Source organism: Canis lupus, chromosome 4 (assembly GCF_011100685.1).
Source record: "Canis lupus familiaris isolate Mischka breed German Shepherd chromosome 4, alternate assembly UU_Cfam_GSD_1.0, whole genome shotgun sequence".
Taxonomy (NCBI): Eukaryota; Metazoa; Chordata; class Mammalia; order Carnivora; family Canidae; genus Canis; species Canis lupus.
In genome coordinates, this window is record NC_049225.1 from 35,802,196 (window position 1) to 35,816,426 (window position 14,231).

Consider the following 14,231-nt stretch of genomic DNA (forward strand, 5'->3'; position numbering starts at 1 on the left):
GTAGTATGGATATGTCAATAGTATTAATTCTTCCAACCCATGATCATAGTTCCTTTCCATTTATTTGTCTTCAATTTCTTTCATTAATGTCTTTAAGTTTTCAATGTAGAGATCTTTTATTTCCTTGGTTAAATTTTCCTAAGTATTTCATTGTTTTGATGCTATTGTAAGGGGATTGCTTTCTTTATTTATTTTTGGGTAATTTGTTGTTAAATACTTGCATTCATATAGAAATGCTACTATTTTGTATACTTTACTGTATTCAAAATTAGATATAATAGTTTTAAGTGGAGTCATTAGGATTTCCTATATATAAATTCATCTCATCTGCAAATGGAGTCAATTTTACTTCTTCTCTTCCAATTCTTTTTTTTTTTAATTTATTTATGATAGTCACAGAGAGAGAGAGAGAGGCAGAGACACAGGCAGAGGGAGAAGCAGGCTCCATGCACCAGGAGCCCGACGTGGGATTCGATCCCCGGTCTCCAGGATCGCGCCCTGGGCCAAAGGCAGGCAGCAAACCGCTGCGCCACCCAGGGATCCCGGATATTCTTCTCTTTTCTGATCTTAAAGGAAAATATTTCAACCTTTCCTAGTGAGTATGATAGCTATGGGTTTGTCCTATGTGGCCTTTATAACGCTGAAGTATGTTCCTTCTCTACCTAATTTGTTAAGAATTTTTATAATGAGTAAGTTTGAATTTTGTCAAGTGCTTTCTCTTCATCTGTTGAGATGGTCATATGATTTTTTCATTCTATTAATGTGATATATCACATTTATTTATTTGTGGGTGGTGAACCCATTCTTGCATGTTGTGGATAAATGACACTTGATCATGATTAATGATCCTTTTAATGTGCTGCTGAATTTGATTTGCTAGTATTTTTTATATATATATATATATTTTTAATTTTTATTTATTTATGATAGTCACAGAGAGAGAGAGAGAGGCAGAGACACAGGCAGAGGGAGAAGCAGGCTCCATGCACCGGGAGCCTGATGTGGGATTCGATCCCGGGTCTCCAGGATCGCGCCCTGGGCCAAAGGCAGGCGCCAAACCGCTGCGCCACCCAGGGATCCCTGATTTGCTAGTATTTTATTGAGAATTTTGCATCAGGGACGCCTGGGTGGCCCAGTAGTTGGGCACCTGCCGTTGGCTCTGGTTGTGATCCCGGGATCTGGGATCGGGTCCCTTATTGTGCTCCCTGCAAGGAGCCTGCTTCTCCCTTTGCCTATGTCTCTGCCTCTCTCTCTCAGTCTGTGTCTCTCATGAATAAATAAATAAACATTTTTTTAACAAGAGAATTTTGAATCTATATTTGCATCAAGGATATTGATTTGCAGTTTTCCTTCTTGGTAGTATCCTTTCTGGCTTTGGTATGAGGGTAATGCTGGCCTCATAAAATGAGTCTCTGAGTATTTTCTCCTCTTTGATTTTTTTTTTTGGGGGGGGGGAGATTTGGAGAAAGATTTGGCATTAAATTCTTTTTAAAAATTTAGTAAAATTCACCAGTGAAGCCATCTGGTTCTGGGCTTTTCTTCATTGGGAAATTTTTGATTACTGATTCAGTCTGCTTATTAGTAATTGGTCTGTTCAGCTTTTCTATTTTTGTTCTGATTTAATCTTGGTAGGTTATATGTTTCTAAGAATTTTTCCATATCTTCTAGGTTGTACAGTTTGTTGGTACGTATTTATTCATAGTGGACTCTTATGGTCCTTTGTACTTCTGTGGTATCAGTTACAATGTTTCCTTTTTCATATATGATTTTTTTTATTTGGTCCTCTTTTTTTTCCTTGGTTAGTCTAGCTATAGGTTTTTCAGTTTATCTTTTCAAAGAACCAACTCCTAGTTATGGTAATTTTTCTATTGTTTTCCTGTTTTCTATTTCATTTATTTCTGTTCCAATCTTTATTATTATTATTTTTCTGCTGCTAACTTTGGGCTCAGTTTGTTCCTCTCTTTTTAGTTCCTTAAAGTGCAGAGTTAGGTCATGTATTTGAGATCTTTCTTGTTTTGTAAAGTAGGCATTTATTGCTGTGAACTTCCTAGAATTGTTTTTGCTGCATCCCAAAAGTTTTGGCTTGTTATGTTTCCATTTTCACTTATCTCAACATAATTTTAAATTCTTCTTTTAAGGTCTTCTTTGATCTATTAAATTATTCAGGACATTGTTTAATTTCTATGTATTTGTGAGTTTTCTGGTTTTCCTCCTTTTATTGATTTTTTAGTTTCTTGCCATCGTGGTGAGAGAAGATACTTGGTATGATTATAGTCTTCTTGCATTTGCTAAAATTTGCTTTGTGGCCTAAAGCATGGTCTATTCTAGAAAAAGTTTCATGGGCTCTTGAGAAGAATTGAATTCTGCTCTTTTCAGATAGAATATTGTATATATATCCGTTAGGTCTGGTCTATAGTGTTCAAATCCACTGTTTCCATATTGATTGTCTTGATTTATCCACTATTGGGAGCGGGGTATTAAATTCCCCAAAGTATTTTTGTATCGATGTTCACTTTTCATTTTAGTTCTGTTAATTTTTGCTTTATACACTTAGGTGATCCGAAGTTGGGTGCCTAAATATTTACAATTGTTATATTTTCTTGATGGACTGATCCCTTAATCGTTATATAATGACCTCTGTTTCTTTTTTACCGTTTTTGGTTTAAAGTCTATTTTGTCTCATTTAAGTATAGCTACCTCTGTTGTTGTTATTGTTGTTTAAAAAAAAGATTTTATTTATTAATGAGAGACACAGCGAGAGAGGCAGAGACGTAGGCAGAGGGAGAAGTAGGCTCCACGCAGAGAGCCCGATGCAGGACTCAATCCCAGGATCCTGGGATCATGCAGAGTTGAAAGCAGATGCTCAACCACTGAGCCACAGGTGCCCAATCTGCCAACAGTCTTAACGAGGTTTTCTCCTATGTAACTTCTTTTCTCTAGCTGCTTTCAAAATTCTTTGTCTTTGATTTCTACAATTTAATTATAATGTGTCTCAGTGTATCCCTACTCAGATTTAACCTGTTTAGGGTCCTTTGTATTTCGTGGATCTGGATGTACACTACTCTTCCCAGATTTGAGAATCTTGTGGCCATTATTGCTTTAAATATACTTTCTGTCCCCTTCTCATTCTCTTTTCATGCTGGAATTACCATAGTGCAGATACGGGATTTCCTTTCTCTTTTCCGTTCTTTTTGACTTTTGCTCCACTGACTGGATAATTTCAAATGTCCTGGCTTCTAGACCATTGAATGAGTCTTCTTTTGAAGCTCCCTATTGAATTTTTCATTTCAGTCATTGTAGTTTTTTTTTTTTCATTGTAGTTTTCAATGCAAGGGTTTTTGTTGGATTTCTTTTGATGTTTTCTATTTCTTTGTTGAATTTATCATTTTGTTCATACATTGTTGTCTTAAGTTTATTTAGTCATCTCTCTGTGTGTTCTTGCAGTTTACTTCTTTAACAAGATTATCCTGAATTCATCTGACACTTATAATTCTCCATTTCTTTAGGATAGGTTATTAGAGTTATATATATATTTGTTTCCTCTGGTGATGTCATGTTTACCTGATTTTTTTTTTTTTTGTGATTCTTCATTTTTTATGTTGATATCTGCATGTTGGAGTAAATGATCTCCTTTTCCAGACTTTACTGGTTCACTTCAGCACAGATAGTTCTTCAACAGACAGTGCAGTTCAGGTTTCTGAATGTGTCTGCTGTCATGTCCTTAGACAGGTGAGGCTTGTTATCAGAGTCTATTTTAGGGCAGGGCCGCTGACTGTGCTCTGAGGTCGGGAGTTTGTTGCTAGTGGCTGAGAACCATGGGCTTAGTGATCTCCCCACATGAAACTGTGGAACAGGGCTGCAGTTGCCTGGGTTCTCTAGTCCGGCTCACTGGAGGATTGGGACTGACACTATATGCTGTAGTAGGTGGGGCTGTGAATCAGTTTCCCTGCCCTGATGTGAGAGTAGAATAGGTCTAGGGTCAGCACAGCTCATTGTTTGGGGATATGAAGCAGGAAAGACTATGCACTGAATTCCATGGCCAGACAGGGTCACTGGGGTCTTGCTCTGTAGATGGGGAGAACCATGGGCTGTGTTCTCTGCTGAAGTGTCACCGTCGCCATGGCTGCTGGGGGGCTTCTGTGGTCTCCTGTGTGCCCCAGTTAGGTTCCATGGAAGGGGAGGCTGAACGCTATATGAACAGGTGGGGACTGTGGATGAATTTCCTTGCCTGGGCAGAGCCACAGAACCAGCTACAAGACCATAAGGCTTTATTTGTGCTCTTGGCTCAATTCAACCCTACACCAGAAGTTCCTTGGGCAAAAGGTGTCACTAGCTTTCCTTTGCAGATGACCAGCTGTGCACACCAGAGCATCTGTTCAAGTGTTGCTGGTCTGTGCAGTTTCCTGAGGATTCAGCTAGGCTTTCTGGTTAAGTGGGCAAGGAGCTATGGGTGGGCTGGGGCTTAGCAGTGGGTGGGGCTATGAATGAGTGAATGAACTGGCTGGGCAGACTAGGAGAGGCAGCTCCAAGCAGTCCTGCAGATATTCGTGGTCAGGCTTTCTGGTCAGGAGGGGCCTGGAGCCTCACTAAGCAGAGTGTGTTGGGTGGGGTTGGGGACTATGAATTAGTTCCCTGACTAAGCAGAGCATGAGAACTAGGCTCCCAGGCCAGAACTCTTTGTGGTCTTAAATCAAGCATCAACTTGCTCCCCAAAGTTTGCTGACCAAATGGTGCCTCTGGCTGTTCTCTGCAGATGATCAGGTCTGTTTGCTGTACTCTCTGCTCAAGTGTTGTTGGCTGTGCAGCTTCCAAGTGTTCTAGATAGGGTTTCTGGAGCTGCACTCAGCTCCCATGCCTGGGTGGGAGCAGACCAGGCTCTCAGGCCACACAGAACATCTACTGAATGACTGAAGTCATTTATTGAATGATTGACTCAGGGCTGGTTTTCCTTTCAGTTCCTCCAGGATTTTCTTGTCCTTAATCTTATTTGCTCTGCATCCCTGGCTCAGTGCAAGCACCAACCCACATACCTGACTGCAGTTGCACCAACAATTTCAGTTATGTGAGACTTTACTTCCCTATTTATCTTCCTTCACTAAAGGGGAAAAGATTTTTCAAGCCTTGGTACAAACTTAGCCTAATCAGAAACCATTCCATTTAATTTCCAGCATTTCTACCTTCTGCAGTCCAACCCTCCAAGGGTAGTTAAGCTCCCTGATACCTATGAATTGTGAGGTCACAGACCTGCCATTTCATATCTGAGTGAAATGGCTTGGGGAGGGCAAGGAGGCAGGACAGCTCCAGAGCCTTGGAATAGGTAATAATGAAATGGGGTCCATGATGGTTCATTCCTCACAATGCAGCACTTCCTAGGGTGGTCGCTAGAACCCTGCTTTGTAGCCCAGGAGGGTTGGGCTACATAAGGGAGAAGTACCCCTATGATAGGGAAGACCAGAATGGTCAGATACCCCGTCAACTTGGGGAGCTCAGTTTTAGAGTTTCAAAAATCATCATTTCATGATCCTGTGACCTAGGGCTCATGAAAGGTTGGAGAGTCTGGGATTGAAATCAGGTCCTTTCAATAGGAAGACCACGAAGTGGTACTGAGAGATGTCTGTGTGACTCTGAGGGCTGTCTTGCTGGGCTCACACTGAAAAGATCCACGGAGGACAAGAGAACCCTTCTCAGGGCACACACAGCAGAGTGACGAGGACGAGCAGATGGTGTCAGGGGGTGAGAGCCCAGAATGAACTGAGGCTATTGAGGAGCGCGGAGGGACAGCAAAGGGTCCCTTAAACAGGCACAGGAGCAAGGAGAACAAGGGCTGCATAGATCCATGGAACGTCCTGAGTGTATCCTCCAGGTGCAAAGGCAGTAGTAGGTCCACATAGGAGGAAGGAGAGGGGCAGCACCAAGCAGCTGTGTTCTTGACCTAGAACGCACTGGCCAGGGCATGACCCGACCCCGGAGATGACATCACGTACCCGCACAGGCCATCTGAGAGGTGGATCACAGGAGAGGTGCATGAAGCCTGGAGCTGGATGAGACTCACAGTCTGACGTTGACCCTGGGGAAGGCCCGTGAGTCCTTTGACAAGAGATGAGCATCTGGGGCTGGCATGGGCTCCTTGGGGACAGGCCACGTCTGGCCACATCAGGCCACATCATTTTCTTCTCCTCCTTCTCATTATAACTATTAAATATTCATCATCAGATTTCTTCCTCCTTTTGTTTCCATTATTAAGACTTAGATAATACCACAGGTAGAGCTAGAAGTTGGATGGATATCTAAAACTGCAATTGGAAGAATCCAGACCCACAGCAGTCTCAAGAATCTGGAAGGCAGTGCTGTGTTTGGCATTTGGAAGTTTGAGGGTGAATGCACATGTAACTTCCCTCCTGCAGTTACTGTAAAAATTGTGTGCAATAAAGTGTTAAGCCTCTGGCATGTAGCCATTTACACAGTCAATAAATGGGGACTTCTGTCCCCCTTCAGGGCCATCTGGTAGAGGAAACATCATTATTCCCATCTTTTCGATGAGGAAACAAGCATTGGGAGGTTAAATAACTTGCCCAAGAGATTAAGTAACAGCCAGGGAGTGGGGAAAGAGGTTGTATTCATATTTCAAAGATGTTTTGGGCTTTTTCCAAAGAGCAAAATTTGGCCCAAAGCCCACACACCCAAGCCCTTCACGACCGATGAAGAGCAAGCTGTGGGGAGTGGGAGGCATCCATGTCTGCATCCAGAGGACACCAGGTGCGTTATCCTGGCGGGAGCAATATGGATATATCTCATATATAGAGTCATGGCCTGCAGTGGGGGTTCACTAGGATGAAGTTGAAGCACGGACACTGTCGGGAAGAGGAGAGACAGAAGGTCACTGAAAAGGCTTCGGAGATGGAAGCCGAAAGCGTTGGTGCCCTCGGCCAAGAGGGTTCAGCCTCACGACCCTTCAGGACTGACATGGTAGGACTTGTTGATACCCTCCCTCTCCCCGGGTGCTGGCCTCCAGGCGCGGCTGCCGCTTCAAGACCCAGTTCAGGTGCTGGAGCATGCCCTGCCTCCCCCAGGCAGCCCCAGGGCTCTGACGCTGGGCTCTCTCTGTTCTGGTTTTGAACTTGTCTGCTCCCCCCTGGCCTGGGAGCCTCAGAAGCCAGAGCGAAGCCTGACAGCCACAGCACACGAGCCTTGCCCAGAGCCTTTTGGCAACTGCGTGCTGAAGGATCGAGTCCCAACCACAACCCTGAAGCCAGGCTCTGGGCCCCCAGGACAGGGGCAGCTGGAGGCACCTCGGATGGGCGATGGGCTGTGCGCACAGCAGCAAACGTGAACCCCTTGGTTTGCGAAGAGAACAATCCAGATGCTTCGGGACAGGAACGTCTGGCCCTGGGGCACAGTAAAACCACCCCTTCCCGCCCCAGGCCCGGAACAGCTGAGGACTCACATTGGAGCCGGCCTGGGCACACCGGCCATCCGACAGCATGTCTGGCCCCTCTAGCTCCCGGAAATGCACATAGTGGTAAGGAAGGGCCTGCATCTTCCCCAGGCAGCACACCTGAGAGGAGGGACACTGTGTCGGCCTCTCCCAGACCCCCACTCCCTTCCAGGGAACGGTTCTTGTAGGACCACAGGGTCTGCCTCTAATTCAAACGAACTTACTGGCACAGCAAGGCGGCCACACCTTTAGGGACACTGAGGGGGTAAAGCCCCTGGGCTGGCCCTTCCTTGGTGTGGTCCTTGCACACCCCACACACCATGTCCACCTGCAGCTCCAGGACCCCATGAGCTTCTGTTCATTATGTGATGGGAAGGGTGCAACAGAGCAGGGGTGCTGGGCTTGCACATCGATGGATGCAGGGGCCAGGAGCAGGGAGCACTGGGAACGTGCACGTCCAGATGTGGAAATGACAGGAGAGGGACTGTCCCAGCTGGACCCTCCAGAAGAAGCACGGTCCTGGTGGGAACTGGGAACTGGATGTCTGCTCAGGAGGACTTCCAGCTTCCAGCCTCCAGAACTGGGAGGACTCCAGGACTGAAACCTGCTGTCTGTGACACGTTAGAGCAGCCACGGGGAAGGACGGGCCCAACACCGATGGACAGTAAACACAGAGCCATTCAAACCCTGGAGAAGAGCAGACCTGGCTAGAGCACAAGCGTGTTCAGGCTCTGGGTTCCTGCCGAGTGTTCAGCACCACGCACGCCATTCCCTTGCCAGCCCCGGTGCTGTCGTGTGTGTTCCCTGAATGGCTCAGGCCGTGAGGACAGTCTCCGCAAGGGAGGAGGTGGGCAGGCTCAGGAGGCCGGGGAGGCAGTGCCTGTCCCAGCACAGCCACCTCCTGCCTGAGGCGCCCTGCGCAGGCTGTGCCCCTCAGGGTCAAGTGGGGGGCACAGAGGGTAAGGAGGGCGCCCAGGCCCCCAGGCCCCGTCAGGGGCTCTTGCTCTGCTCAGGATGAGCGGAGGGACATCAGGCAGCCCTGGGGGCCGCAGCTGCTCTCCTGTCGCCTCCGCCTCTGTCATGACCGCTCAGACTATGTTCTGCCTTAGCAAACAAACGTCCCTGTCCCTGCCCCAGGGAGCCCTGGGCCGACTCCGGGGCTGGACGGCAGGGCCCTGACGGCGTTCTGGAGGCTGTGAGGGCCCCCCAGGCAGGACCTGGAGTGCTGCCCCCCTCCAATGGGGGTCTTGGGACAGTGACCTTGGGAAGGTGGCTCAGCGCCCTGCCCTCACTGGCTGGGTGACCCTCCCTCGTCCTCCAGCGCCTAAGGCCTCCCTCTACCTCTTGTCTGTCCTCTGCCCCGCATGGGCGTTGCTGGGGGGGTTTGGGGCACAGGGCAGGTGTGGTGCTCAACTGACCACTGGGGCTGCAGTCCCGGGAAGAGGCTCCTGTAGAACCATGGGAACAGGCTTCTGTGCAGACCTGGCCAGGACCGAGAACCCTGCTGAGACCCAGAGCCAGAGCCCCGTCCCCACGGGAGCCCTGGCACACCTGACACCAGACCACGGCCCTGCTGGGGGCCGCATGCCTGTGCTGTGTCTCCTCAGCGGTGCCTCGAGCCCCCCAGGCCTGCCTGGGACCCCTAAATGCAGCCTCACGGGAGACCCTGGGAACCCCCACGACCTTAGGCAGCTGGCCCGGTCTGAGCCAAGGGTCTGAGCACAAGGAAGCCAGGCGGGCCAGGAGCAGGCGCTTCACGGGCCTAGGCCTGAGCCTGTGGTGGTTTTGGGGTAACTGTCATGAGGTCGTGAGTGCCGACCTCATGGGGGGCAGGGTGGTGAGAAGGGAGGAGCCAGACCCCAGGGTGCAAGGCCTGCTGTGCCAGTCCCAGGCTCTGTCCCCCGGGGCAGGTCACTAGGCCTCTCTGGGCCTGGCTACCCCCTCGGCTAAACGGGCATATTGGGAGGACCTGCACGTGGAGTCCGTCAGCAGGACTACATAGGGAAAGTGTGGGAAACCCTCGAGTGGCGGCTGGGCGCAGGAGGACCCAGACCAAGTAGCCATCACTGCCCCCAATTCCAGGGGCACCTGTGACAAGCTGGCTCTCCCCACCGTCCCCAGCTGCGACACGGCAGGGACACGACTACCTGGTAGCAGCATGTGGGGGCCGCGTGTCCTGCAGGAGGCCCGGTGGGGTGAGCCGCCCAGGGGGTCTCGGGTGGGAGCAGCCAGCAGATCCCGGGCAGGGGGCGCTCACCAGAGGGACGCCAATGGGGGCCAGGAGAGCTCACTGGCCAGATGCCCTCTTGGGCTTCTCTGACGTAAATGGGAGGCTCTGGGCCTCACCACCCCTAAGAAAGCGCCTGTTGCCATGGGGATGACCAGCAGGAAAATGCAGATACAGAGCCCAGGACTGGCCTGGACGGCTCACGGGCACCACCTCTCCTGTGTCGGCAGATGCCCAGACACAGGCTCCGAGCCATAGACCCATCGTGCCGCTGTCACGGGCAAACAGCAAATATGCCCCTGCCCGTGGGAGCACCCCTGGGCCCTCTCACCTTGCTCCTGGGCTGATACCACAGCAACGGCATCTGATTATAGCACTGAACAAAGTCACACAAGGTGTCCAGTTTGCCCTGAAAAGCAGACGTGGCCGTGAGGGAGCTCCAAGGCACGGGGTGCCCTGCAGAGGCGTGGAGCCTCCCTGGCGTGACGCCCCAGAGCACCCTGGCCACGGGCACACGCTGAGGTCACCCCGCAGCCCCCATGGGGGGCAGGGCCTGGGGCTGGCGTCGCTGCCCGTCACAGATGACCCTGGGACCTGGAGCACGTGCCCCTCATCCTGGGCACCCGGGCCTCCCCAGCCCTGTGCTCAGGGCCCCCTGCAGGGTTGGGAGCCCCCTCAAGGACGGGGCCCTGACAGGTCCTGGCGTAAGGACCTCTCCTTCAGGCCCCGACCTCCTGGAGGCCCTGGTCCCCCCACCTCACTGGGCCCCGAGGACAACGTCGTCAGCTCCGTCCTCACCCTGCACAGCAGACTCCCACTCACAGGTGCCGCTGGCATTTCTGGGTACTTTTAATAGGGGAACGACCTTGCTCAGGATTTTCCTATAAAACTGTCTCTGACCCGTGGGAGCCTGTTTATGACCGGGCTTGTGTTTGCTCATCCCCCTGCTGGCCACTGAAACAGCGGCTACTGTGGGAGCTGCTGACGCCCCTGAGAGCCCAGGACTGGTGGGCTGCAGCCAGCCGCCCACATCTGCAAACCCGGGGCTGCCCAAAGGGGGACCCTGGGCCCCAGGATTCTGACGCCCTTTGCCCTCTGGTGCAAGGGATCAAGGTCAGTGCCCAGAAAGGTCGTCTCCCCCAAAACCACGGTTCATGGGATGCATGACCTGGCTGTACCCCATCCCTCAGCCTAGCCTGGGGGTCACAACACCCTCCCCAGGGCCCCTCTCACCTCTATCCGTCTCATGTTGTTCTCTGGAACCTACAAGAGGGGAGGGTCAGCCTGGTACATGTGTGTGTACACATGTTGGAGTCCTAGAAAGAGAAAGCACACTTTGCTTTGTTAGGGAGCTCCAGGGTATGGACACCCGACACCTTTTGTTAGCACCTGTCAGTGCCCACTCAGCAAACACGGAGGGCTGTTGGGGGCACGTGCAGGGCACCGGGCTGCACCCACCTGACCCAGGCAACTCCATTCTCAGCAGGTGACACTGCACCCTGTCCTTGAACCGCCCCAGGCAGGGAGGCCTGTGTCCTACCAGCTCAGAGGCTCAGGTGCCCTGCTCAGGACGCGGTGTCCCCACCCAACTACTTCTCCTGGGGCTGGCCTGGGCCCCTGCCTGGGGATCCGCCACCTGTTCCCCTGCCCCTGCTCTGTGCTCACCTGGGCGGGGCCTGCCTCACAGCTGGATGCCAGGTAACACACCCTCCAACCTCCCACCTGCGGTCCCTGACGTCCAACCCCAGCCAAGCCCCTCTCCTGCCAGGGGAACAGGGATGGAGATCAAAGAAATGCAGCCAGACATATACCAGAGCCGAAGTGGGGATCTGGTCCTGAGGCCAGAGGCTCTTTTCCCAAAAACTCACATGAGACCTGGGGCAGCAGCGCCCCACAATGTCCTTGGGGAAGTGACAAAGCCCCGTTTCTTTGGGTCACTGTGACTGCTGCCGCAGACTACCTCCAGTGTGGGTTCAGGGGTGCAGGCCCTGGAGCAGCCACGCCGCTGACTGGGGAAGGGCTAGGGTCCTCGAGTCCTCCCCAGGCCCCCTCTGCTGCCCTCTCTGCAGGTAGCTGGGAGGTGGCAGGGCCGGGGCGCAGGGTCCCACAGGCAGCAGGAGCCCCTGGGCAGAGGTCGGCGTGGGTGCCGGGCACGCTGACCATCAGGCCCAACGGCAGACTTACCCTTTGTATTATCTGCACTGCTGGTAGCTCCTTGCGAGGCTGGAATGTCAAAGAGACAGGAGCACGGGCTGGGGGCATGCAGGGCCGGCTCCACGTCACACAGGAGCCCTGCTCAGCAGCGGGGTGCACAGCGGGGGCTCCGGGGAGCCCTCTGCCACCCCGTGCCTGCAGGTCTCAGCCCAGCCGCTGCACTGCCCTGAGCCTCAGGCTCCCGGAGCATCAGGGGGCGGGACCTGCTGGAGGTTGGGCTGGGAGACACGCCCTTGGGCGCCTGGTCCTTCCCCGCAGAGGCACCCCAGCCAGTGGTAAGGTCAGCAGCTTGTCCATAACGGGAGATGGGAGCTCTCGCCTGCTCCCCCTCCTCCCACCCTGCAGCCCTCCTCCTCCCCGGCCTCCCCTGTGGGATGGCAGCGCCCACGCCCTCTCCGTGCCCGCACACCCCTCGCAGCAGTGGGACGGACGCCTTGTCCTGCTGCTGTGCTCTGTCCTCGCCTCCCTCTGCCGCTTCTCCCCTTGCACCTGCTCAGGCCCCGGGCTTGACAAACCCAGCAGCCAGGTGTCTGCCCCGCTCCCCCCTGGGGCCACTGCCTGTCCTCTGCTGGGGCTCTGCTTGCCACGCCCCTGCAGGTGACCTTTTTGCCCTCCAGCCCCAGGTACCAATAGCAGGGCAGACACCAGGCGGTGAGCTCCTGGGGGCCCGGCCGGGGGCAGCCACAGTTCCTGTCTCGGGTGCCCAGCACGGGGCCCACACCCTGGCCCTTAGTGATGGCTGAGGAAGACGGGCCGGACCCGGGGGACGCAGGCAGAGATGCCGTGGGTGTCCGGGGCTCAGTGCCTCAGAGGCCAGGGATCCTCTTGGCCAGCAGGACCCCCTTCGGGGCCCTCAGTGCCTCCCGTAGGACCCGGCCCCGTCCCTCAGCACCAGAGGCCTCCTCTGGAGCTTGGGGCCCGAGTCCTCCCGAAGCCAGGCTGCTGGGAGGCCTCTCTGGGGCCCGGGCCCTGCAGTGGCCCAGCAGCCAGGGCAGCTCACAGGCACTTGCAGAGACACGCAGGAGGCAGGTCAAGCCTTAGATGGGAGTGGAGTCTCTGCTTTGGAATAGAAGCGAGTCTGTGCCTCCGTATGCTCATGTGATGACCTGGGAGCTGATGGGAACCTGCTCACGGGCGGATCTCAGGGTGGGGGGCCCGGGTCCCTGTGGTCTGGGGAGGGCCTTTGTCACAGGCTGTGCAGGCAGGGCCCACTCACCCTCAGGCAGCAGTAGAAGCAGCAGAGTACCAGAACGATCACACCCAAGGTTAGGATCATCAGTGCATATACGACAGAATTGTCAAGGGTACGTTCCTCTGTGACAACCATGGGCACTGTGGTTACAATGGCCTTCGGTGTGGTTTTTGGTCTGATGCCTGTGGGCCCCAAGTGATGTGGAAGGATGTCTGTGTTCGCCGTGCTCTCCTGTTTGACAACTGAGGTGGTCCGCATGGTGGTCACGGGCTCCGTGGTGGACTGTGTGGTGGTCAGGGGGTCCATGGTCGTCGGCGGGGTCTCTGCGGTGGTTACTGTGATCTCTGCTGTGACGACTGTGAGCACCGTGGTCTCTGGCTGGTTGTCTACATTTTGTAACAGATCATCCTGTAACAAAAGCTCACATGTCAGAGACGAGGGTGGGCAGGAGTGGCCTCCTCCCGAGTGTGTCCCCAGGGACTCCACGCCAGGCCTCCCCGCCTGCCTGCCCCAGTGGCCTCAGGTTTCCCCACCTGCAGAGAGCACAGAGCACCAGGAGGCTGGGCTGGACCCTGAGGCACCCTGGCAGCCCTGAGCCACAGATAGCCCCGCTGGCCCTGCTCAGAGACTGGGCCCCACAGCCCGACAAGGGATCAGGGCCTCTGTGCTGTGACAAGGCCAGTCCTCCCCGTGTGCCTCAGCTGACGGCAGCGTGGCCCTGCCCGGAGCCAAGTGGTCTGCTTTCCCAGGGCCAGGGAGCGAGTGGGGAGCGCATCTGAGCCCCGGGGATGAGGTGGCTGAGAGGAGGCATGGTCGGGCCGTGGGGCTATTGGAGGCTGTGGCTCCTCCTGAGTCCCCGGGGCATGTGCCTGCCGAGGGCGGACTCCGGGGTGGGGGGGGGGGGTCTCTGAGGGGCAGGTGCGGGCACCATGCAGACTCGGTCAGGGGCCTGTTGGCGCTGCCGGGACCCTCCCGGGCTGGCACTGGACGCTTGGTGGCGGCAATAGGGCACGGCTGCCCCTCCTCCCAGGCATGGTCTTCCCCAGTGACGCTGTCGCCCACATCCCGCTGCCCTGCCCCTGTGCCCACATGACCTGCCGCTCCGAGGAGCGGGCACCTGGGAGTGGCACCTTCCTTTCCATGGGCCTGTCCCCGAGCAGAAT

General features: G+C 53.8%; 1 protein-coding gene across 20 annotated transcripts in view; it reads right to left on the reverse strand.

The window, feature by feature from the left end:
- Positions 1-3,511: 3,511 nt before the first annotated feature.
- LOC102154920 (anthrax toxin receptor-like) overlaps positions 3,512-14,231 on the reverse strand; it is a 32,844-nt gene continuing 22,124 nt past the window's right edge. For 16 of the 20 annotated variants that reach the window (XM_038534579.1, XM_038534585.1, XM_038534583.1 and 13 more), the window contains 6 exons: positions 13,093-13,476; positions 11,847-11,885; positions 10,896-10,978; positions 9,994-10,071; positions 7,445-7,555; positions 3,512-6,851 (listed from right to left, as the gene is read on the reverse strand). In XM_038534579.1, coding sequence (XP_038390507.1) covers positions 10,907-10,978; positions 11,847-11,885; positions 13,093-13,476 — 495 coding nt within the window. In that variant the 3' untranslated portion in view covers positions 3,512-6,851; positions 7,445-7,555; positions 9,994-10,071; positions 10,896-10,906. Of the gene's footprint in view, positions 6,852-7,444; positions 8,918-9,993; positions 10,072-10,895; positions 10,979-11,846; positions 11,886-13,092; positions 13,477-14,231 lie in introns of all 20 variants that reach the window. The other 4 variants (XM_038534580.1, XM_038534575.1, XM_038534573.1 and 1 more) reach the window with 4 other exon arrangements.